This window comes from Anser brachyrhynchus (assembly GCF_964034855.1).
Source record: "Anser brachyrhynchus genome assembly, chromosome: 9".
In the NCBI taxonomy this organism is placed as follows: domain Eukaryota; kingdom Metazoa; phylum Chordata; class Aves; order Anseriformes; family Anatidae; genus Anser; species Anser brachyrhynchus.
In genome coordinates, this window is record NC_137703.1 from 661,187 (window position 1) to 685,555 (window position 24,369).

Sequence of the window (24,369 nt, forward strand, 5' to 3'; positions counted from 1 at the left end):
CATATGGTGGAGATGGCTGTTGCTTTTCAGCTGAGTGTAAGGATACATTGAACAACACGTGCATTGCAAATGAGTGCTGGCAGTGCTGGCAGGACTTTTTTTTTTTTTTTAACTTTGCATAATAGGGTTCTGGAAGTGAGCACTTTCAGCTTTGATGTTGAGTGAGTGAATGTTTAACGAACTGTAGTTCTGCAGAGAGAGACTATTTCTCTGAAGAAAACAACACTAGCACCATATTTATGTAAACCTGCTGATTTAGACTGAATACCTCAGAGTAACAGTGTAAGCAAACTGATACTGCAGTTGATTTCCACCATTTGCATTACTGGGGGTCCAGGCTTTCTTTAAAAAATCTCGTTTGCTTCTTTGTGACATAGCGAAGACCACAGCACAATACTCCAAGGAATGCAGCATGCTTGTTCTCCGCACCGGCAGGCTTCGTGTTAATCCTTGATGACTGTTCCTACTTCCATGACTTCTCAGAACAACGTCTGCTGAAACTTAACAAGATATTTTCATAACCGTTTTTGTTTGGCTCTACTAACGTAATGCAATTGAGCAAAATTCCCAGAATGAGGTATGCAAAGGTTGTTAAATGCAATCTGCCTTGGAGTGGAAGCTTAATCTCATTTTTATAGAGGGATTTTTTTTTTTTTTTAGATTGAATGTTGCCACTTATTTCTTGCAAAGTCAAGGGTTGTTTTCTGTACTTTGCCAAATATTTCTGGGAGTTGCACCCAAAGTATTTTAAAATAAACTGAGTGGGAATTTTGGATGGGCAGCGTGACCTTGCTGCTCAGGCTTGCAGTCTAATACTGTCAGTCACGAACTTTATTGCCCAGAAGGAAATAAAGACGATGGTGTTTGCCTTTAGTAACGAGTGAGGAACATGATTTTGCCTATGTGTTTGAAGTATTGAGGTGAAGGAGGAAAAGCTTATAAACAACCCCTAAAAAGGGGCTTTTTCATGCTAAATGTTCAAAGCTGTTCCTGCAGCTTTAAATAGCCATCTTGTTTTCGGACTGTTAGGGATATCTCTTTTCTCCCTCTTACTTCATCTGGTGTATCATTTTTTCCATCTTTATTGTTAGAAGGAGAACAGTAGAAGCAGAACATGATTTGCCAGGAAACCAGAAGTGAAATGTTAGCGGTCTTCCTCTCTGAAGATCGCAGGGAGCCAGCACTTACTGGAAAGGGAAGGCAATTCTAAGTAGGCAAAGTCAGCTCAGACACCAGCTGAAGTGCTAGGATGTGTGGGTGCTTGGTAGTTTCCCTGAAGCTGTGCAGGTCTCATGATGCAGCTCAAACTTCATAGTATGAAATTATTTTAAAATGTGGTAATATGCTGGAAGGTAGCAGAATCCAGGGGTGAGCAACTGTGGGGATGACTTTTTTGTGTTGTATGTTATATTATGAAATTATGTCATTGTAGGATTGCTTAAAGGTATGGCTGTACTTTTTGGTTTGCAGTGTCATTCTTGGTTAAAGCTTGCCAGAGTTGTTAAACTAAAGCTGCCGAAGTACGTCGGTCAAAATGCTGCCTTCAGTGCTGGTCTGAAGTCTGCAGCTCCACATGACTGTGTGAGGTCCCAAACGAACAAGAAATGCAGTGCTTTCGAGTGCAAGTTGCAATTCTGTGACGGATTAAATGTTGCGGCACAGAGAGCTTTTTGCATGCTTCAGAGAAGTAACCAGTTGTCCAGGGGCAGGGGATTAAGAGCTCCGAGGGTGGGTAGGAAGTCTCGGCTCTGTGTGCAGTTTCACCCCGCTGGAATGATTCTAGACATCAGGGCAAACTGAAGGGTCGCTTTGTTATGCAAACATGGATGTTTTTCCAAAATACCCGCCAGTTTTAGTATATAGGGATCTACAGATACGGCTGCTGTGTCCAAGGCGTTGGAAAGAAAGCGGTGAGCTTGATTGCCAGAAAGACTTCTGCTGTATGTCGTATGCTTTTGGTGTCTTAAGAACAACTGATAATGTATTTTACCCTTAGCCATATAAGCCTTTTTCTTTCCCCAAATCACACATCTCCTAGTCTAGTTTTTTTCTTTATTAAAAAAAGTCATTTGAAGTTTTTGTTTGAGCTCAGTGCCTGTGAAAGGAAACCATTTTATAGTCCTGCTGATTAACTTCTACATCAGAACCAGAGAATACATGCTCACAGAGACGGGAGAACACTGACAGCATATCGGGGCACATTGCTCACTGAAAGGGCTCTGCTGGTGGTGGTGGTGATGTAGTTCATGTCTGATGAGGCTGCTGGCAGCAGCGAAAGCTGGGCTGGTAGCTCTCACACCTTTGCGAACAGGAATGGGGCTGACAGGTTCAGATTTTTTTTTTTTCTAAATATGTCTTACCCCACCAAACTATTGCCATATATAAGCAATGTCTCTGTCTACCAGACTTATCAGAGGTTTGTGCCTCATTATCAAAACCTTCTAATGAAGTAGTCAGTGCTTCCAGCCCTACTAAATGTGAAACCACGCAGATTGTATTATATCTGTGGCCAAGCGCCGTGAATTAATTAAAGCAGGATGAACAAGATAAATGTTTGTGTAGAATAATCCCGCTCCAAGGCACGCTAATTACAAAAGCACTGCAGGACTTACGGGTTTAGTTTTTAGCTTATCAAAGCTTGCCAGCAAATATTTTCTGCCTAGTTTTGTTTTGCTGACTGGGAGATGCCTCTACATCACTGTTGGGTAGGCTTCGGAGACCTGACGGTGATCTGTCTCAGGCTGAGCTGGCAGACCGCTGGCCATACCCGCGCGGCACCGCTGTGGCTCGCCATGCCCACGGGGGGCGTTCGGGGCGGCCCAGCGGGCAGAGCTGAGGCTGTGCGAGGTGGGAGCTGGCGCACGTCGCAGTGAGCCCCGTCTGGGTGCTCTCGCTGCACAGCGACAGCTGCACAACTCACGAGATTCTGTGTGTGTCCGTACCAAGGCACTTCTAGAACCTTTGGGGGGTTTTCTTTCCTTTTTTAAGATGTTTAGGAAGCTGCACTGGAAAGCCCTGGTAAAGGTAACTGCTGGAAAAACCTCGAAACCAAAGGGCGTATTACATGTAGCGACAAAAGCCTTGTGTGGGTCTTGGTCTAGAGCCGTCTCTAAGTACGTGTTCAAGTAACTTTTCTTCCACGGTAGCCCCGTGGCGTGGAGACTTCTGGCAGGGTTACTCAGTTACAGCGTAATGCAGAGTTTCTGAAGTGAAAACTTCCACCGTTGTTCATGAATTGTGCGCTCCTTGCTTTCTTGGGTCTGATTTGCTGTCATGTCTCCACCTGAAAAGACACCTTGCACATGTGTAGTGTCCTGTTTAAAAAAAAAAAAAGGAATTTAAGCTTCATGATCAAAACTTGGGCATGCTTCTGTCCTGACCTGTTTCTCTGAAATAACAGCTAGAGATCAAGATCTGAGACTTCCTGTGAACTGCCTTGCACCTTTTTATTTCAACTTGGGCAGTACAGAAAATAAGGAACCCCAGAAGTACAACTGAAGGAGTGGGCAGTGAGTCATGCCAGGCCCTGGGGGGGCTGTGAGGGGGAATAGTGTCAGGCCAGTAAAACTTGTATCGCGGGAGCAAGAAGTAGCGTGCGTGCTGGAGTACGGCCGTGTGTCAAAAGCGGACTGGTCTGGGGGGAAAGCAGCAACATGAGTTTTCAGTGCATTATCACTTGACTCTTGTAACCTTAGTGCTGTTTTTAATTTTTTTTTTTGGTTCTAAATGGAGCTTTAATTAAAAATCTAGCAATTTTAAATAACCTAAGCAAGTAATAGACATAGAGAGGATTGAAAGTTCAGAACAGAGAACAAAGCAGAGGATGTATCTGAAAGCGAAGTCCTCAGGCCGTGCTCATTGAATGGTGATCGTTACCCAGGTTTCTACCAATAGCCGAGAAAAAGTTTGTTTCAGCAGTGGACATTAATAAACCGGTGCTACGATCAGGAGAAAAGTGCTTTTAAGCACCAAAATTCCATGTAGAATACGGACAGGGGCTCAAGCTTTCTTGCTCTGTATGTATACGTATCTCTATGGTGCAAGGCAGACAGTGGCTTGGGGTAAATCGGGATAGCCTTTATGGTAGGCAGAACAGTTCAACTCAAAAGATTAATGCTGGAGAAGGCTACAGGAAAGTACACGTGTGATGATAGCCACTTGTTTGCATGCTAGGCCATGGGAAGATCTGGGAACCTGCCATAGCGTGAGCTGCCTGCCTTAGCCTTGGGTGGTAAGCGGCACGTGGTGAGCGTGGCACGAGGGGGGACACGAAGCTGTTGCAGCCTCATAGTGAGTGATCTTGTTACTGGAAGGATTTGTCTAGCAATCTCCATTAAAGCAGAAGACGAGCTGTCTGTACCTGCTGCTTCCTGTAGCTATGCAGACGTTGCAGCAGTGACGAAAGGTGCAAAGCAGAGCCCGGGGAGGGGTGTGCGTGCGTTTCTCAGAGTAATTGTCTGGTGCAGTTTAACAAGCCATAAACCCTTCTGTGATTCCCTATTACCTGTGTCGTGAAAGGGAGACCAGAAGTACTCGGTCATCACTTTCTTTAACCATGTAAGACCTAATAAGAAGGTCTTTGATTATTAGTGTCTTAGTGTACATACTGACCTTGCAGTCCTAAATATTACTATTTCACAAAACCAAGCCAGTAGTATGCAGTTCCACTTAATTTGGAGCTTAAGAGAATTTGAACTATGCAACCCAGTCCCCCAAATGGTTTTCTTAATATAGTTTTGTATATGCATAAACCCATAAGAGTACAAAATAGCAAGTTCAGTCCCAGAACTAGCCTTTGATATTCTGTGTGCAAACTTAGTTTTCTACAGAGCTGATTGGAAAATAGGGCTTATTCTGTGGTATTTTGGCTATTTACAGTATTTGTACTTTAAGTAGGATAAATATCCGAAGCATCCCTCCTTTCAAGAAGTGATCCCCCCTCAACAATATAAGTATTTTTATAATACTTGTTTTAATTCAGCTATGTAATCCAAATATTATCTATGGTACTTACACTTCAGCTTTTTCACTGTGCATAAAATAGAATATAAAACTAAACTAATTGTTGTTTAAAAAAAGAAAGAAACACTCATTTCTGTATAATACTTCATCAGAGGTATTTTCGTGGAATATCTTTCTTATTTGAAAGCTGCATTTTCATTTCTTTTCTATCCTAAAGGGCAAGTCCTTATATGAATAAAGCACTTGATGATGGACTATTGCCATCTTCTGTTTGTGCAATTTCACTACGTTGCATAAGATGCATATCAAAAATACATTGCTCAAAACACCCGTCAGCTCCTTGCAATCTACATTTTTTGAGTTGGCCGTTTGTTTAGTTTACAAGGAGCTTTTACTCTGAGCAAATCCGATTTAATCCCCAGTGAAATAACAGGACAAAACGTTTCATGTAAGCATTGCTCGGTTGACCGCCCTAAATTCAAACACACCCTCGTGGCCTTGAAAGGCCAAATGCGTTCTCCCTGCAGGTCTCCCCGTGCTGGCTGTCGGGGGCTGCGCGGCACGAGCAGAAGCCTCGCGGTGGGGTCCTGCCCGCGGGGTGCCGGGCGCTGCCGAGCTGCGGGTCGCGCTCACGGGGGTGCGCCCACAGCCGCCCAGCTCTGCCTCGGCGTGCTCTGAACCCGCAGCACTCTGTGCTGGCTGGAGTCAGCTCCAGCTCCTCCTGGGGCTTCCTGGGGCAAGGAGGCACGTGGGGTGTGCGCCGGCCCCGTTCAGTGAGAGCAGCCCGTCTTCGTAAAACGCAGCTGTCAGGGGAGCAGGAACTCGTGCTTGCAGCTCTGCGCCGTGCGGCAAGGTGCGCGCGCTTCCCGGGGCGGAGGAGCTGCTGTTGCAGCCTTGTGGACCTCGCTCAGCCCCGGTCCACCTGGCTCCCAGGGTGTGCCCCGCAGCCTGCCCGACCCCGTGCCACCGGCGGGACGAGCTGATGGTGGTGAGCACGGGGATGCTGGCACAGCCCGCTGCGAGCTCCTGACTGCCGACTGCTCCTCCCGAACGCTGTCGGCTGCTTGCGTGGTGGAGGCCCCCGGGCCCGGGGGAGATCACTTGCAGTGTCCCAGTCAGCGTGAGCTCTGGTGGGGACTCTTCAGGACTTTTTTCTTCCCTTGAGTAGTTTAGTCCTTAGTCAACTCTTTCTCACGCAGCAGATTCTGCGTTGGTCCTTTATTACTCCTTTCTTCTTGCCTTGGCTTTGGAAGCTCTCCTTTAATATTTCCTCCAGTCGGGTTGTGTGTCCCACAGCGTGAAATAACAGCCCAGAGGTGCTGCCTGAACTGTCCGAAAGAGGATTTCACCTGCTTATCGGACACCCTGTTAGTTTTTTTTGATTTTTTTAGATTTGCAAGCAGCCAACATAAATAATTTTGAACAAAATTTCCTAGTACCTTAAGTTTTATTCATGCTTTATTAAGCAGGCACAGAAAGTGCTGCGAAACTGAGTTTTCAGCTTCGTGTCTATTGCTCGGTTCTGTCACACGCGAGTCAGTTAACGAATGTTTTCTGTTGTGCCCTCCCTTAGCATGAGGGAAGTGAGAATCTAAAGAAGTAATGTTTTTTGTTTTGTTTTTTGAGAAAAGACCTAAACTAGGATAGTATTTGAATTTCTCATGTTGATATTTTGAAAAGGGATGGGAAGCGCTGCAGCAGGCTTGACCTGTGGAAAGGAGGCTGCCGCTGCCGCCGCAGGCAGCGGAGCGGAGAAGCCGAGGAGCTGTCGGCAGGTAGCTGAGCGCCGCTGCACAGGAGCAGCCCTGCAGCTCTCCTGTCCCCTGGCAGCAGCCCCCTGAGACCCTGTTCCAAGGCGAGAGCACGCCCAGCTCTGCTGGACCTGCCTGCAGCTCCGCATCGCTGTCCATCACGTCCTTGTGTCTTGTCGGGGCCCTCGGGCTCGGGGAGAAGGCGTGGGAGGCGTGGGGCTCCAGAGCCTTTCATGTTGGGACGTTAGTGCCACCAGGCAAGCAAAAGCAGCTTCATTCTGATAACGTTTTCTCTGACATTTGACATTGTCTGTGTTTAAAAACAAACCCTGTACATTGTTTCACCAACCGTGGTCCATGTCAAGAGCGGTGCTGTGGTTTGGGCTTGCCAGTGGTGAAACCACCCTTGGGTATGAGTACTTCCCTGTCCCCATCTCTGGAACAGATGTGTGCACAGGTTGGCGTGGCCTGCACCTTCAGTGGTCACCCTCTTCCTCCTCCTCTGTAACTGCACATGATGCCTCTTGTCTGGCTTCAGTGTCTGGCATCGCCAGTACAACCCATGCATTTTTTATTTGTTAAGCAAATTTTTTGCCGTTCTCACATTCTCAGTAACTATTTTAGGTGAAAATATCAATTTTACAGTCTAAAGTATTTCTGCTAGAAAGTAGAAAGGAAGAACTGGTATAATATCAATAAGAGTGAAAAATGCATTAAAAATGAAATGAAAATAAAGGAGCATTACTAGAGTGAAGTAATTATTGGAATTTGAGCCATAAGGGAAAAGAGCTTCTCTTGGTTAATGAGAACATTCTTTAAATTACAAGATATTGACATTGGATTTCTTTAGTTTCTGTTGACCTTAAGAAAACAAAACAAATTTAAAAAAAATAATAAAAAAACCCAAATCCCTCTGAAGTGAACCTGATCTCTGTGTGAATCCAGGCTTTGGACATTTAAGATAGATGTTAGTAAGCTGAAATGAAAAAGCTGTACATGTCTGCACATTTCTTAATGAACATCCATGGTCAGATACTCAAAGATACATTTTATTTACATGCTATACAAATACTCTCAGAAATTAGCAAAAGTCTCTGTGTGGGTGACTTCAGACATCGGTGTATTCATGATATATGCGCACTTCTGACCGTCTGACGCTCTGAAGTGACCTAATGCTCTCGCTCCTGGTTCTCATGTTTGATTTTCTGAACAGCCTTCGGGAGAATGATCTACACATGAAAAAGTAAATTATTGGATCCAGACAAACATTGCATGCAGAGAGGAACAGCGTCATTTCCTTACAATAATACAGGATTTTATGTGCAGAGTCATCTAGCAGCTTGTCTAGATGACTAAAAGTAAAGGGTATTCTGCACAAATGGTACGGCAGAAAACAAGTGAAAAATACAGCCACTACAACCCTTATACTTTGATTATGCTTTCGCTTTCTGCTTGATGAGCTAATGAATTGCTTGCTTGATTTATAAATGTACCTGGAGATTGCAATATAACATCCTATCAGTACTATCAGGACCACTACAAACATGCAGGTATTGATGTAAATGACAGCTGTATGCCATTTGACTCCCAGGGGTGATTTAAGTTTTATGCAGTCGTCTATGTTTTTCTTTGTCGGGTAGCCGTTTGTAAGAATCAGGTTTGGCAAAGCTAGGAAAGCCATAACTACCCACACACAGGCAGATAAGATCTTAGTGAAGGTGATGCTGTACATCCTGGAGTCTCCGAAGGGCTTCACTACTTTCAGGTACCTGTCAATACTGATGAGTCCGAGGAACACAATTGTGGTGTACATGTTGGCGTAAAATAAAACCGTGGTGTATCGGCATAGGAACGAGTTGAAGTGCCATGGTCCCAGCTGGGAGTCCTGAATTATCTTAAATGGGAACGTCAGTGTCATGAGGAGGTCTGCAACCACGATGTTTTTGAGGTAAAATATAAAACTTGTTTTATTTCTGATGTGGAAGAAAATCCATACTGCTAGGCCGTTCAGCAGGATGCTTGCCAAGAAAATGACGAGGTAAAGCACAGGCAGAACAATGGTCGTGAATTCGTTCTGCGTGGAGTTCCCAAGGAAGCCTGTCGTGTGATTCGATGCGGTATTGTTGTCTTGGCTCAGATGGTCGTCTATAGGAGCTGCGGAAAAGAACAATTTTGAAGTATGTTTTTAGTGTTTTATAAATGGAGCAGTTTTAGAACTGTCCTCTAGAAAATGTCACTTCTCTGGGCAATCCCGGAGGCTGCTCAGGTCAACCTGCTCAGAAAACCTGAACTTGAAACAGCAGTCCTGAGTATTGCATGTGTTAAAGTAAATGCATCTGTGGCTTTTTAGCCTCTGAGCACAATGGCTGCTGCTTCCTGCTGGAGCACAAAGGTGCCTCTGCCAATACTACAACAGGAGAAAAATGCAGTGAGTAAATGAATGTCCGTTTTGAGCAGTTCTTGTGATACTCGTAAGCACCCCTCCTGCCCTTTAATAGGATTCAGTGAACTTAATATGCCGCTTTCGTGCTTTGTACCATGCTATTTTGTATGAAGATAGTCGTAAGTTAAAGTTGTAAATGCTTAATGCTTTCATCCCTTCTTACCACGCCTGCTCCTGTTTTGTTTTCCTAACAGTTCAGGAATAATTCTTTCTTCTGTACATTACCAAAGTTTTCAGGAGAGGTGTTTTCATACAAGAAACTTGATAAATGAGCTTGATAAATGTGAGGATAATGGGCGTTTGCAGTGACTTTATAAAATCCTGCCCTAGGTCACCTAATCAGGGAACGAAGCAGGGCATGTGCGTTCATTTTGTAGGCCTGTGCTGCTGCCTCTCCGCGCCGAGGTGCCGGCACAGGGAGGGTGCTGGCAGCGGGGTTATCCCTGCTGTACGATATCCCTGAGTAGGCCGTAGGACGTTACTGACACCTGGGTGTGAATGTTGTGTAGCAGTGCAAGGAGAATTAATGCAAGAGCGGGGTGTGCACTCTTGGTTGTCTTGGCAGAAGACAACGTTTGAGCTCGGTTGGTGTTTGTCAAGAAACGGGACTCTGGAGAGTCTCTTTGGGCCTATTAAAATGATAATTTAAAACTTAATTTACTTAAATGTATTTAAAAAGCACAGCCTCTGGGGATTTTAAGGTTTCACATATAAATATTTGTGAGCAAACTTCAGATTGTTATAAATTTTCTGTTTAGTTTTGTTTTTTTTTTTTTTCCCCATCAAGAAATTATTTGTGCTGTGAACTTGCATGGCGAACCGGGACTGCAACCCACCGGGGCAGCACATGGCAGCATTCAGACAACCTTTTCTGAAATGACTTATTTCTTTAAAACGTTGGTAGGAACTGGTAGTAATACAGTAAACGCTTCTCAGGCACTTCAGTTTCCAACATTATTTTACCTGGCAGTTTTCCATAGGACAAATTGTACCCCATTATTTGCGGTGCTGTAGGTCGTCAGCTGGAACGCCTCTCAGGAGTCCCACTGGCGGCCGCAGGTCCTGGAGTCAGCAGGGGCTGCGTCAGCTCCGCATTCTGGGGAAAAAGACTGAAGTTAAAGCAAACCAGAAGTTCCCGTCTTTCTCTCTGCAGCATGGAGAGCTCTGGGAAGCAAGTATTGGCCAGAATTCCCTAGGAAGGGACTGAGGTGGAGCTGATGGCTGGCCTCGGCGGGCTGCGCAGCTGCCCTGCTGTTAGGGTCTTCCCTACCGCTGCTCGCTTGGGGCTGGGCATCTGCTGCATCGCTGCAGGCAGTCCTGCCAGCTTAGTTTTTGTAAGCCCATGCATTCACTGTAAAGCTATTTCCCTTTTTCTTCCTCACTAGCACAGCTGTGCTGGAGCTTTATTGCTGTAATACTTAGAAACATTACTGTAGCTTCTAAGCTGGGGATCTCTGTGGCCACTTTCTATCTCCTTTATTCCTGCACCAATGCCTTTCATTTAATGAAACCTTCCCCGCCTCTGATACTTGTCCCTCTGTTTATAGAGGGACATTTCTGTATTTACTGAGACTTCATTTATTGTCTTTAAGCGATCCCAACTCTTCTCTCTTTTTTTTTTTTTTTTTTTTAAGACTTGAAGGTACCAGTCCTTCTCTGCATCTGCTTCAGTTAAGATGATTTTCCTTGAACCCCATTGACAGATATTGTTCGCTGTTTTGCAAATGAGGTTTAATAAAAGCTTGTTTCGTGGTGGTTTGGTTCCTTATCACTGCTGAAACACCTCAGGTAATATTTTCTGGGGTTTCACTTCCTCACTCCCTCCTTATGTCTGCACCAGGCAAGTGGCTAGCGGCCACACTGGGGTCAGCTCTGCCACGCTTTGTCCCCTCTGCTTCCCAGCAGTTGGTGCCAGTGGGTAGCAAACTTGCATTGTCCTCAGCCTCATGATCTTGTGGAGTTTGTCCAAGAAAACTTCATTTAAAGTTTGTTAACTTCTGTGAAAATATGTTGTATTCAACTTCTTAAAGCCTGTTTTCTTTCTTTCTTTCTTTTTTTTTTTTTTCAAAAAGTTGTACAGGAAAATGTAGTCTGACTAATGAGCCTCTAATGACCTGGCCATGAATTGGTCCTGGCTTTGGTACTGAGCAGGTGCGTATCTCTACACCACACTTTTAGGCTTTAAAAATCGCGTAGTGTACAAGGAGATGCAAACATGCAGCCCCCGTTCCTGCAGCAGGCAAAGCTTGTCTCCCAAGTACCGGAATGTGCTGGCTGGAGGACTTCGTGCCTTTGGTCTGCCACTACGGCTGGTTCCTTACTCTGTGATAAAGGCTTGGCCTTATTCCTGACAATTCATGTCTGGATGTCCCGTTTGTTTGTTTTATCTTGGACATTTCAGTGCCTGATTCCTGACAGTAGCTTATTTTCTTTTTATAGACTTTATTTTTGAGCTTCTCATTTCTTGAAGTTAAAAAGCTTCATAAAGTAAATTTGACAGTATTAATTTATAAGGCAACATCCCAGATGATTTGTTTATTCTTGTATTATTTGAGTGCAACGATTTTTCCTTGTTTCACTTTCTGATTACTAGTTTTGATAAGAAAACTAGAGCTAAATAGTTCACACCGCAGCAGGACCTGACTGCTTCTCCTATGGTTGTGAACAGAGGATAAAATTACTGATGTCTTTTTGCAGATCTAAATTGTTTTACGTGATTATCACTGTATTAGGGAGAGGGAGTGAAAAAGTTTTAAACAGTCACTAGATGGCAGTAAAGCAAATCGTTACATCTTAAAGCCTCAGTAAAAAATGTGATTGGTATTTTAGGCTTTTTCTCAGTCTGACTTCTTTTGGTATGGCATTATTTGTTATTGATAAATATTTGTTCTGATAAAAATTGGGGTCCCTAATGGGACTGTTGGGTATTTTAGGTATTTTGTCTTCTATTGAGGGATGTGCTGAGAAGCAGTAGCCTTCTTCCTAGGGAATAAGAAAAATCTCTATCACTCGTGCTGTTGTTTGTAATTCACAGCTATCCCTTTTTACCCAGGAGGCACTGAGATCAAAAGGATAAGTGATTTTATGAAAAGATGCATATCTCTCTATCTTATGCAAATAGAAGCCTATTTCCCTGCATTTCAGAGTTCCTTTTAAGTCTGTGTAATTCCTGGTCCCGGTCCCTGGAAAGCTCCCTGCTCTAGGCTCTTCAGGCAAGTGCGTTCCCAGATCCTCGGCATGGAGGAGTTGGTGAAACGCCAGTTGTGTTGCCTGAGAGCAGGGTGACGGATGGCTCCGGTGTTCCCATACAGTAACCCTGGGAAACGCTGTAGGATTCGATGGGGCTGAAGATCAGATCTGTGCTAAACAAGCTTCTCGTGGGCCGTCAGTTACTCCAGGTCCCAAAGGAAATTGCTCTAAGTTCTGTTAAAAGAGGCTTGTGCCCGTTTGCGCCTCTGCCTCTGTCCTTTTAGGCGGATGTTGTCACTAAGAGACTGCACAAGTCTGACAACAGGTCAACACATTTTTGTACAGAAACAGCCCCAACGCTCTCCAAAGGTTCTGTCTCCTGACTTGCATCCAAAAAAGAAATAATCCCAAAAGATGTTTTCTGACACTGATGACAAAGCTCCCTTGCTGCATGTGATCTCAGCCTTGCTTTCTCTGGGCTCTCCTTTTAGCTTGCACCATTCACTTTCCCATCTGTATCCTGGGGTTTACTGTCAGCAGAGACGGGGCATCCACAGCAGCTTAAGACTTCCAAGCCCCTGCTCTTTGTGGACCTTCCTGGTTTCCTTCCTCACTGCGGACAGCATTCTGTTTCGTATGTACTGTGTTTTGAAGGCACTAGTCTGAGTGCTGGGATTTAGTCCGTAATTTTATAGCTGAACGTTGCTGCATGGGACTGACTGCAATCACTTGGACCAGTGATGTGTAAATCAGTGCCACAGAAGGCTCTCCCCAGACAGGCATGTATCTTACCACTCTGGGGCATGAAATACAGTCCCCAGTCCCTGATGGGCCCAGCTGTGCCTGTCAGGTTTGATGGTATCAGCGCGGCTCCCGTGCTTGCCCTGTAACAGGTCTGCTCGGGTGCAGTTTGCTTATCTCCCCAGTCCATGCAAAACCTCTGCTTGCTGAAGCAGCCCAGCCACTCGGTCCCCGTGCTCTGTTCCCCTTCCAGGTGCAGCAAGGACAGCAGAAGCAGCAGCAGCCCTTCTCTTAAGCTTTTCAAGTCAGCACTTCTTTTAGCAGATCCCGTATGGGCTTGCTGATTCCTGACCAGAGCGCTGGCCGTGAGAAGTCCCTGCCACGTGCATCTTCCTGGCTGCTGAAGGTGTGAGAACAGTTAGATTGCCCAGGGAAGTACAGGTCACCTTGAAACCATAGTGGGAGCTTGCTCCTTCTTCTTGCAGACCAATTAGCCCCCGAATGGATGTCTCTGCATCATCTTACTCCTGATGGTTTTCATGTTAAAACATATTCCAAAAAATTCCCAGTAAAGCATGGGCTGGAAAAAGCAAGTGAACTGTTCACAAACTGTGACAGCTAGCCCATGTTAGCAGCACCGTGTATCCTGCCTTGCCAGCACAGCTGAGCTCACAGAGAGGCCTCCGTGCGTGCATGGGGTGGAGGTTAGAGAAGACACCTACTATTGGCTGCCCTAATTATGTGTTACAGACTTTCCCTTACGCTATTGTAGCTCTGAAGCTTTAATATCTCAAACAGGTTTGTGCAGGGCAGCAGAGAGGTGCAGGCATGATGGTCCTTGCTGCACAGAATTGGTTGTGTGACCAAATTTCTGGATGCACAGAAACAATCCTGCTTTAGTCTCAGAAGTCCAAAGGTGTTCGGTTTCCCGTCAGAGTCTATCAAGCTAAGGAGTACTGTGATAGAGCACATTAAGTGGCATGGCTTTGTTATTTACACTGGTAGGGTGAGAGATCAAGGCTCAACAGAGTCAAACCTGGTGTATCCCTAGGCTCTGAGAGCTCTGGTTTTTCTGATAAAGACCACTGTATTGTAGACTTGAGGAACTAGATGAAGGTTATCACCTATGGAGAGTTTACAGTTTTTCACGTAGAACCATAAAAGTTGGAAAAGATCTCCAAGATCATCTGGTCCAACAGTCCCCCTGCCACCAACGTCACCCACTAACCCATGTCCCCAAGCACCACGCCCAACCTTTCCTTGAACCTCCCCAGGGATGACTCCCCCACCTCCCTGGGCAACCCGTCCCAGTGCCTGACTGCTCTTTCTGAGAAGAAATGTCTCCTCATTTCCAACCTGAACCTCCCCTGGTGCAACTTGGGGCCATTCCCTCTAGTCCTATCACTAGTTACCTGTGAGAAGAGGCTGACCCCCAGCTCCCCACAACCTCGTTTCAGGTAACTGTAGAGAGCAATGAGGTCTCCCCTGAGCCTCCTCTTCTCCAGAATAAAATGTTCTCTTGGAACGGTGAATGAAGACTGTCTTCTCTTCAAAGAACATTTTAAGGTATTTTGTAATCGTTCACTGATTATGCACTCCAACAGAGACTTTTTCACTTGTTTGAATGTGGTATTTCTGTGCCGGATAAGGTTGGTTTTTAACTCTTTTTCCAGTTCTTTACACATTTCTTCTGACCAGTTTCATCCTAACCATGTTTCTCCAACGTCCTGCCTCACACTTCCATACAAATGTGTTCTGCTTGGATCCTTAGAAGCTGCTCCTTTATTCAGGTAGCTTTTTAAACCAGAATACTTCTTGTCGTTTATACATTTGGTTGGTTGTTTTCTCTATCATTCCCCTAAAGGCTGTCAGTTGCAGCAAATGCAGGTTAATTACATGCTGTTTTACAGATGAGGTAATCCTGTACTGCTAATGTTGATAGACTGGTTTATATGCATGACTGATAGAGCCTCAGATGAGAAATGAAGTAATAGGCTGAATGGCATATTTCAGTGTCATACGGGTACAGGATGACTGCATGGTTTTGCTGATGACTAAGGCTTTGAGTTGCCTCACTATTGAAAGAAATTCTGTACCCTCAAATCTAATTATTCTTCTTTCGTCTCTTATTTGCCACTTCTCAAAAATTAGAAAATTCTCTTTGTGAACTTGAACGAATATTCTAGCTCATAGGCCTGTGGAGTTAAGTGATGTTTGTTTATTTAAGCACCTAACTTCTTGGTGTCACTCCTTGCCAGTCAGTCTGCATTTGTCAGCATAAAGTCTGGTAAATGGCAGAATTAAAGCAAGCATTAGAAATGTGGGGCAGTTTATTCAATTTGTACTTGGCTGGCTGCAATTATGCTCTTTTCTGTTGCCCATCAGAACCAAATCACTGACAGTTAATTGTAAAGATTTGTGGAAAAAAGACACTGGTGCAGGCTGCAGTGTACTTGCGCACACTGCTTCTGCAAACTGACAAGTGGCAGGTGCGGAGCCTGTGTACATGCTCGCTTCGGTGTTTCCAGCCACTCCTTTCCTGCATCGCTTGGGCAAGCCTTAATGTTATCTCTTCTCTTCTCTGGTGTTTCTCTGGTATTCTCTTCTGCCGTGCTACTGGCATCAGCGTGAGCGCTGATGGAGCTCGCGTGGTGCCAGGGCACGCGCCGGGCAGCCTGCTGCTGCCCATGGCACTGCTCGGCGGTGCCCGCTGCGTGGGCAGGAGGCACCGGGCGCAAGCTGAAGCACGAGGCCGCACCTGGGCATAAGGAGTCGCTGTTCTGCAGTGAGGGCGGTCAGACACCGGCACAGGTTGCACGGAGAAGAGGTGGAGGAAGGTGCCCAGCAGTGGGTGCAGCTGCCCCTGCCTGAGCAGGGCCAGCCCCGGGGTCCCTGGGGGGCCCACCTCGGCTGGTTTCTAACTCGGCGATAGCGAGCTGGGTTGCTCGCTGCTGCCTGCCGGCCAAGGGCTGAGCGAGCCAAGGGGTGCTGCCTGCCAGCTGCCTGCCTGTCCGGCTGGGCCGGCTCTCATGCCGGCCGCTGCAGCCTGGGGACTGCTTCAGTGTGGGCTGGCTGGGAGGAGGTTGAAAGCAGCCCTCCTCGGGGAGCCCTCGTTGGGGTTTCGTGCCCTCTGCTCCCCCTGCCCGCCTCCCTGGGGGCCTGCTGGCAGAGAGGCGTGCCAGCCGTGTCTGCTGGTTCTCTGTAAAGCAGAAACGCTGCTGCACCTAACCAGCTGGATTGCAAAGAGGCAATAAGAAGGTACAACCGTCTTCAGCTGTGCCATCTGCTTAGTCATACCCACAAACAGGAACCAGTGCCTTGGCTCAGAAAGCTGCTTGTCTGCCTCAGTATCTAATACAAAACCCCCTTCTTGGTTTTCAGGTTCCTCCTTGCACTTCCCCCTCCATCCCAGACTTCTCTCTCACGCGTCTCTGAACAGCAGCACATCCCGTCCCCAGACGTGCTGTGGTGAAACTCGCTGCCCTTCTGCCTTCAGCTCGTGGCAGAGCTGTGTCTGGCTGACCCCCTGTCCTGCCCTATCCATCGGTCTTCAATAAAAGACAAGCGGCAGTAATGGTTCGGGAGCGGAGCTGTCCCGTGGAAGGCTGTGCCCAGCGCTGTGCCGACACCTGCTCCGGGGGAAGCCGTCCCCTCACACGGCTAACGGGGACTTCCTTCTCCACGGTCGTTTAGCTCAAGAGCTGGCCGTGAGAAAAATTCTCTGTCAGCTATTCTTGTAAACTGCAGAGCTTCCCACGTGCAATCACTTACTCAAGTTTGGGTTTTAGTCCTTCTTAAGCCTTTGTACCTGAAGGTAAAAGTACCATACCTGTGTCCAGCCAGTTTCTGTAGCAGAGGGCAATCTTGTGCCAAACAGAAACAAAGTTCTGATTCTAAGCCTTGCAGGTGCAAATCTCAAATACTGAGAGATACATTTTCTTTGGTTTTGGTCAGTGTAACTTTGTGAAGCAGATGTCCCCAGCTCTGCAGGATACGGGCTGCCGGGCGCATAGAGGGCTGCGGGCACTCAGGCCAATTACGCTTCTCTTGAAATTTTTAATCTGCTACACTCAAAAAGTGGGGGGGAGAGTGACAAGATTCTAGGCATCGGTTCTTTGGTGGCCAGCACTTTGACTGCCGTTTCTAAAGCAGCATAATATGAAGCGTAGTGCTAAATTTTGTTTCTCAGGCTGAAGTTGCTTTACACGAAGGTTTAGGAGAGAACTGCCAACAAAGGCACCCCACTGGGCAGCAGGTAAATGGCTGTTGGTGGCAGAGGAGTTAAGTGTTGCAATTATTACTATTATTATTATTTCTATGTGAAAATGAAGAGAGGACAATGCAGTGGTTGGCAGAGTTGGGATAATTAATGTTTTTTTTCAGTATGGCAGCCTCTAATTAGGAAGGAGGAAAGGATTAACTCTGGAACGTTTCGTTTGTTTCTGTCGAGAAGATGCTGCTGATGGCTGTTTGTAGTTGCGCAAAACCTGCCGATAGTAGAAGCTGTATTGTAGCCCTGTTAAACTGCTTTCTCTGAACCCCTGTTAAGAATCTGCCATGCAAGATGCAGCTTCCACTGGCTGCGCTCTGAGCAAGGCTTGGTGAGGAGGCAGTTCTGAAGCTGAGCAGCGCAGTCCCAGCCTCTCCCCCAGCACCACCACTGGGTCGCCCTCTGCCTCTCCATCTCTTCTCCTGGTCCCTGTCACAGTCTCCTTTGTTTGTCTGGCAATTGCTTTTCAGCTCCTTAAAACGCCAACCCATTTGTTTTGGCTCTCTCAGTGTCTTTGTCCTTGTGCCGGGTGTCTTGGATCCTTCCCCTCACCACACCACACGTCTTAGCTGATCTCTCACATCATGTCAGCATCTGGATGCCAGTGATGAGTATGAAGCTGGAGACAGTTTCATCCTTTCCCTTCCTGTCAGCAGCTTGTACGTGCTTTTCCTTTCAACTGTCCTTCCTGGGAATCCATGACCGTTGTGCTGATAGCTGTGGAAATCTTTTTTTTTTTTTTTCCTCCCCCTCTCTATTAACTTCTCTCGTTTCATTTGTGATGGGGTAAGAGAAGGGCCCCCTTTACACAGTCACAGAATAGGTGAGGTTGGAAAGCAGGCCTGGAGATTGGTTGTCTAATCCAGCTCCCTGCTCAGAACAGCATCAGCTGCAGCCAGATACCCAGGCCCACGTCCAGTTGGTGGGAGGTGGTCGAAAGCCTCTCTAGTCAACCTGTGCCAGGGCCTTCCCACCGTCACGGTTGGAGGGGTGGGGGGGGAAGGTTCAGACAGATTTACTGTGTTTCACCTGCCCTGTCCCTGGGCACCGCTGCACAGAGCCTGGCTGTGTCCTCTTGTACCTCCCTGCAGGTATTTCTGGGCACGACTGAGCTCCCCGTGAGCCTCTTTCTCTACGGTGAGCAGTCCCAGCTCTCTCAGCCTCCCCTCATAGGGAAGAATGCTTCAGTTTCTTAATTACCTTTGTGGCCCTTTGCTGGTCTCTCTTCAGTAGCTCCATGCCTCTGCTGTACTGGGGAGCCCAGAGCTCAGCCCCATCCTCCAGGCGTGGCCTCAGCAGCTCTGAGCAGAGGGGGGGTCACCTCCACCTGCCGGCAGTGCTTCACCTAACACAGCCCGGGAGGCTCTTGGCCTGTTTTGCTGCAAGGGCACTTTGCTGGCTCAGGTTCAGCTTGTCCACCAGGTCGTTCTCTGCCCAGCTGGGTGCCCCAGCATGTCCCAGTGCCTGGGGCTGTTCCTCGGGGGCAGGACTTTGCATTTCCCTTTGAACTGCAAGAGGTTCTTGTCAGCCCAATGCTCCAGCCTGTCCTGGTCCTGCTGCATGGCAGCACATCCCTCTGGTGTATCAGCCGGTCCTCCCAGTCTGGTCACCTGCAAACTTTGTCCCCTTTCCATCCAACTGGATTGCCGTTCTTTCGCTGCTTGGAAGATGCGGTTTTTGGTCCCTTGCCAGGTCACGTTTCTAGTCTTCCCTTCTAAGGGGGAGGCCAGAAGCAGGTTCACGTTTACATGTACTTGCCCAGAATAACTTAAACTTTTCCCTCTTTTAATCTCTTCACAAGACTCTCCCCCAGCCTTTCTATTCCTGTTCTGCTTGTGTTTTTGCGGGCTCTGTTCTTGGCACAATAGGCAGCCTGGAAATTTTTGTCAGTTAATTTCCTTTAATTCCATGGGCTGTTCCTTACTTGTCCTATATACTTTATTATCCTGAAGTCAGTCTTTTAAAAGTTAAAAACGTTTTATAAACACAGCAGCTGAGGCAGTAAGCAGTCTGGTGATGAAGTTTCAGCAGTTGGTGTTTGGGTGGCCTTGAGCTGCCTCCCGAGGAGCAGGCAGCCGGCGTGGGGAGCTGCTGCCGGGCTGGGCAGGCGGCCTCTGCCTCTTCCAGGTGGAGACCGACTTCGGGCTGCTGTGCTGGAGCTTCTTGCACGCTAGGCTGTGAGTGTGGTTGTTGGCTTTGTGCAATGAAAAACAGTAAGCTGAGAAACTTGAAACTTTAAAAACAGTCAAGATGATGTCTAGGTCTAGAAACAAGAATGAGGATGTGTGATTGATTGCATTGTACCTTCATCTGTTATAGCTCTGGCTATTGTACACCTGTCTTGTCTCTCAGGTGTACAGGGGATGCTGTGAAAAATCTTGTAGTTAAAAATAAAAGTGCTGGTACATGTGTGTAGGTAATGTCAATTATTTTTATGCAATTCTGGCCTCACTTTTAGGTATTTTACTTTGCATTGAAACAATTTCTAGTATTTTTTAATATGCAATTCTGGTTCACATTGCAAAAAGGGCAAAAAATTCTCATTTACTGTAGTCAGCTGGGTTTTTCTGTGCTTTAGTATATATTGCTGTGACATGGGACTAACCATGCTAGCTACTTGCAGCAAGACCAGTAGTTCAAAAAGGAAGGAAAAGGACGTGGGGATTTTTGGGTATGACTGGGAGAAGTTCAGCCTGTTGCAACCCTGATTTTTCATGAAGTGTTCTCAGCCTGCCTGCCGTTCTCAGAAATCGACAGACTGCAAATCCCGGGCATGGTTTCAGCACGTGGGACCCAGAGGGCTTTTCTTCGTCGTCTGGCCCAGCTGCTTTGCCAGCTCCCAGCCATTCCTTGTAGTGGCAGAAGCCGCTGCTGCACAGAAGGTGATACAAGGCCGATTTATAATGCTCCTTATCAGTTGTCACTTCCTTGTGTCGGCAACATTTTCCCCAGTAAAACCAAGAACTTGTAGCATACTGTGATAACTTGTATCTCTTGAGGTTTGGTGTTGGTCAAATGTGGAAACCTGCTTTCGGTAATGCAGGGCCTGGTTGGTTTGTTTGTTTGTTTTTAAAGAAGGTACTGGGGTATTTAATGTTGGGAAGGGTTAAGACAGCTGAAATGTGGGACTTTGTTCACTTCCTCTCGTACTTTCTTGGCAGCGCCTGGGTTAGTGTCTCTGGCAGCTTGGTGGAGCACTGGCGTGTGGTGGCAGTGTGGTGATCAGTAGCCACTGGTGTACGTCAGGCACGTTTTCACTTGGTTCCAGAATTTTAATAAGTATTTCATGCCTTGAGTTTCCTGCTGCAGTCTTACCGCAGGTGCCTGGACTGGTTTTCCCTGGCACTCATGTGGCTGAAGAGGAGGAGAGGAGGCCCTTCCGAACTCTGCTGTGCAAAGCTGAGCTGCGACTCCTCGTAAAAGGAGGAGGACTCTCCCGTCTGTTACTGCCGCTGTTGTCCGGGTCTCTCTCATCCCAGGCTACGTGCAGCAAGTGTGGCAGGTTTCCCGTCTGAGACGAGCACTGGGCCAGCGAAGGGCCGCCTTGGCAAACGCCAGCCGTCGCCACGCAGCCGCCGCCCGGTGCTCGGTGTGGGCCCGGGCGCCTGCCCAGAGCAGCCGGCGCGGGTGCGTGCCGGCGCAGGCCGGGCTGCGGGCGCGGGTGCCGGGCGAGCTGGTCTCCCCGCTCCTCCCCGCCCTGCCCTGGGGAGGCCCCGGCAGCCAGGGAGGGCGCGGAGGGTGAGACAGCAGGGCCGTGCTGGGAAATAAACCCTCCGCAGGCGGGCAGGCAGGAACCGGCGGCCGGCTCGGTGCTGCTGAAAATGGGCTGCTTTTTTCTCACACGCCCCTAATGCAAACAGATGCTTTCTGCCTCTAAAATCCCTTTACGCCCTTCAGCTTCTCTCTCGTGCGAGAGCTGATCCTTGTCGTTCCCCACCGTGGGGTTGTCCCCGGGCTGGAGGTCCTCCCGCGCGGGCTGCAGCCGGCAGCATGGCGGCCCTGCAGGGGGAGGCCTGGTGGTGCAGGGGAGTGAGAGCGGGGTACGGGGAAATGCCGGACGGCTCCCGGCCAGAGAACGGCCGGCAGCTTCCATGCGGACAGGGCCTGCGCTTCTGGAAGTGAGGTAGTGACCTCGGCTGAGTGTTTCCTGGTTTTTTTAACAGGGAGATTGCAAAGTGTTTAAAAAGATGGAAAAAAGTGTGAAGCTCTATCAGAGCAAGACCAAGCCTATGCAATGAGAAGACAAACGGATGTCTGCAGTCCCCATAGAGCACAAACACCAAGCCATTTTTTGAAATATAAAATATAAACTTTTTTAAACCTTCAATTGCACTGCTGTTTTCAGTTGTTCGTAGCTAAGAATAATCACTTCAATCTAAAATACTTGTTAAATGACATAGTTTTTTGAAAGTACCCCATATATTTCCCTAACTTTGAGACTAATCAGACGCGTAGTTTGAGTTGCTAGTTCAGAGCTATGTGGTTTTTCCAGTGAACCTGACAAGTTTTAACATGATCGGAGTGAAGTATGAAGGAAGAGAAACCTTCATTCTGTATAATGTAATTAAGAGAATTCACGTATGCTTTCCTTTACTGAAAGAGGCAAAAAGGATAGAATACAAACATTTCACATCAAATTCAGATGTTATATTTACTGAATCTTACTTGATATGACTTTAAGCCCTGTCAAGACATAAACTATTAAAACCGTGAACCTTACTGCACTTTGAATAGTATGTTAGAAGGAATAACTAAGAGAAATATATATAAATTTTTGCCGTTGGGAAAAAGATAACAAGTGACGTTTGCCATTGAATGAATAAAAGATTAGTTAAGTCTCACTGTTTGAGACCTTTTCACATTTTTAATGGATCTGATATTCCGTTTATGGTTCCATGTCCAGTTTTCAGCAACTGCATCTTAATTCCCGCTTTCTTTTCAGTTAAGGGTGATTAAGAGCAAGAAGATTTAGAGAACAACTTATCAAATGCTTTTCAGACCATCAAAAATCACTTACCTGTCACCATTGTCGCCTTCCATTTGCCTCTTAGCTGCATCTCGAAAGTGCCTTAGACTCCTCCAGAGTGCATCTTGAAACTAAAATAGTCATGAGAGTATTTCTCGCGATAAGGTACTTAAATAAACCATATCTGGAAGTAGGCTTCTTTGCTTCCAATTGCTTTTTTTTGTGGTACCTGATCAGAGAGGCAAAATTCCCCTGGCCAGGAGCAACTGGAGCAACTGGCTCTCTCATTCCCGGGAATGACTCACATGCCAGGGTAGGCGAGCGCGCGCTCCCCGCTCACTTCCTGGCTCCAGAGCAGCTCGAGCGCCCAGGACGCAGACAGTGATTCACCTGAGAGGTGGGTTGGTGCCTGCTCAAGGCAGCAGCCGTCCTGCAGGGAGACGTTGCGAGCAGTCTGAAATCACGTTGTACTGCAACCTGTGCAGCCGTGCCTGTGCCTTTCAGTTAGTGCTGTTCTGTCTGCAGGGTGAATGTGAATTCAGTGCGATGTGTGTGATGTGATGTGTGTAAACTGAAAACTCTTGTGCTGGGTAGATGCAAATATCTGCTAATGAAGATTATCATGTCAATTATTAATTTAACTATATTTAGACATCTTTAATGTTGTACTTTGAACAGATTCTCTCTTCTAAATAGCATGTAGGATGAAAGTGAAATGTTAAGTCTGTAACTAAATATTCCAGCTAAAATGACTAGACTGTCTGTTTACTTCATACTTTTTGCTGTCACGGTGTTCTTTGAGACTCTGACTGCGGGCCCGCTGCCTCCTGCAGTCCTACTGCCACCGGTCCTGGGTGTACACACGTTTAGAGGAAGATATCTTAGTGCCTTAAGAACACTGAAGTAACCCCAGAAGTAGTTACATCAGGACAAAATTTTGCTGTGTGTCAGTAGAGGACGAAGTTGTTAATTTCCCATTTCTGCAGCCTTCTTGAATAGAAAACAGTTATAAACAATACCCTCTCTCCATTAAATCGACAGGAATAAAAATAATCTTCCCACTATTAAAGCAGTGGCTGCCAAGTCACATTTATTGGACTTCTGTCTGTTCTGCCTACATTTGTCCATACACTTTTTGTTTTCTTTTTTTTCCTCGAAGCTCTGAGTAATTGAATCCCCAGCGCTGCTCTTCTAACACTGGAGGAGGTCTTCCGCATAGGTCCCTTTGACAGCTGCTTAGAGGCCTGGGAGGAGCTGGAGACGGAGCAGGAGCCAGACTTACCAGTTGGTGTCCCCATGCTGGTGAACTGCTTCCAGACTGCGTGTCCAGGGGGAATCCTGTGATAACTTTCACGTTTCTGCTCTCTGCTCACTAGCAGGCAAACCGTAAAATTCCCTCTTGCCTCAGGACCTCTCCCTTCAATCAGATACAGTCCCTGATCTTAGGAGACTTCTGACATGGCTCATCTTTGAAGACCAGCTTTTGCAAGGCAAAACAGATGATGCAAATGAAGCCAGCAGGAACACGTGTTATGTTTATCATATGTTTTTAGATTTATTACTAGAAGTTGCAAAACTGATCTCAGGAGATGGAAGTTCTAACGTTAAGCGATAGTCGCTATTACATGCACACGGTGGAGTGCCTGTATCACGTCAGTGGAGGATGAAGAAGGCTTTTTCTGCAGTTAGGTAGAGGAGACCTGCCTACATTTCTGCCTCTCTCAGACCTAGCACATGGCTAAGTAGAACGGTGTGCCTGCCACCATTTCACCTTCTTTCAACTCTGCCTTGTGTTCCACAGCTTAGCAGCTCCATGTGTGATTTTTTTTCCTCTCTCAACTGCTTTTGGGTTTCTAGACCAATGGTGCCTTCTGTTTTCTTTCCGTATGTGGTTCACCTCCTCACTGGCTTTCAGTCATTTTCCACTCTTAACGTTAGGTGTTCAGATCTAGGTCTTTCTCCTCAGTGGAGCTAGTGTGAAACAGGAGCGTGTTCCTGACTGATGGTCTGGCATGCTGCTCCCTCCAGCTGAGAAGTTCTCCAGCAG

General features: G+C 46.8%; 2 protein-coding genes across 7 annotated transcripts in view; one reads left to right on the forward strand and one right to left on the reverse strand.

Moving 5' to 3' along the window:
• The window catches only part of MED12L (mediator complex subunit 12L), a 140,741-nt gene that overhangs the window by 57,465 nt on the left and 58,907 nt on the right, over nt 1-24,369 (forward strand). The gene's annotated exons all lie outside the window — the stretch shown is intronic.
• Nucleotides 7,742-22,453, reverse strand: GPR87 (G protein-coupled receptor 87). 2 transcript variants are annotated; one of them, XM_080604708.1, is made up of 3 exons: nt 22,374-22,453; nt 10,120-10,252; nt 7,742-8,867 (listed from the first exon to the last, which is right to left on the reverse strand). In XM_080604708.1, the coding sequence occupies exons 2-3, from the start codon at nt 10,151-10,153 to the stop codon at nt 7,822-7,824; spliced, it is 1,080 nt and encodes a 359-aa protein (XP_080460834.1). In that variant the 5' UTR covers nt 10,154-10,252; nt 22,374-22,453; the 3' UTR covers nt 7,742-7,821. The 2 variants fall into 2 exon arrangements, with proteins under 2 accessions (XP_080460834.1, XP_080460835.1); XM_080604709.1 differs by lacking the exon at nt 22,374-22,453 and having other exon boundaries at nt 10,120-10,697.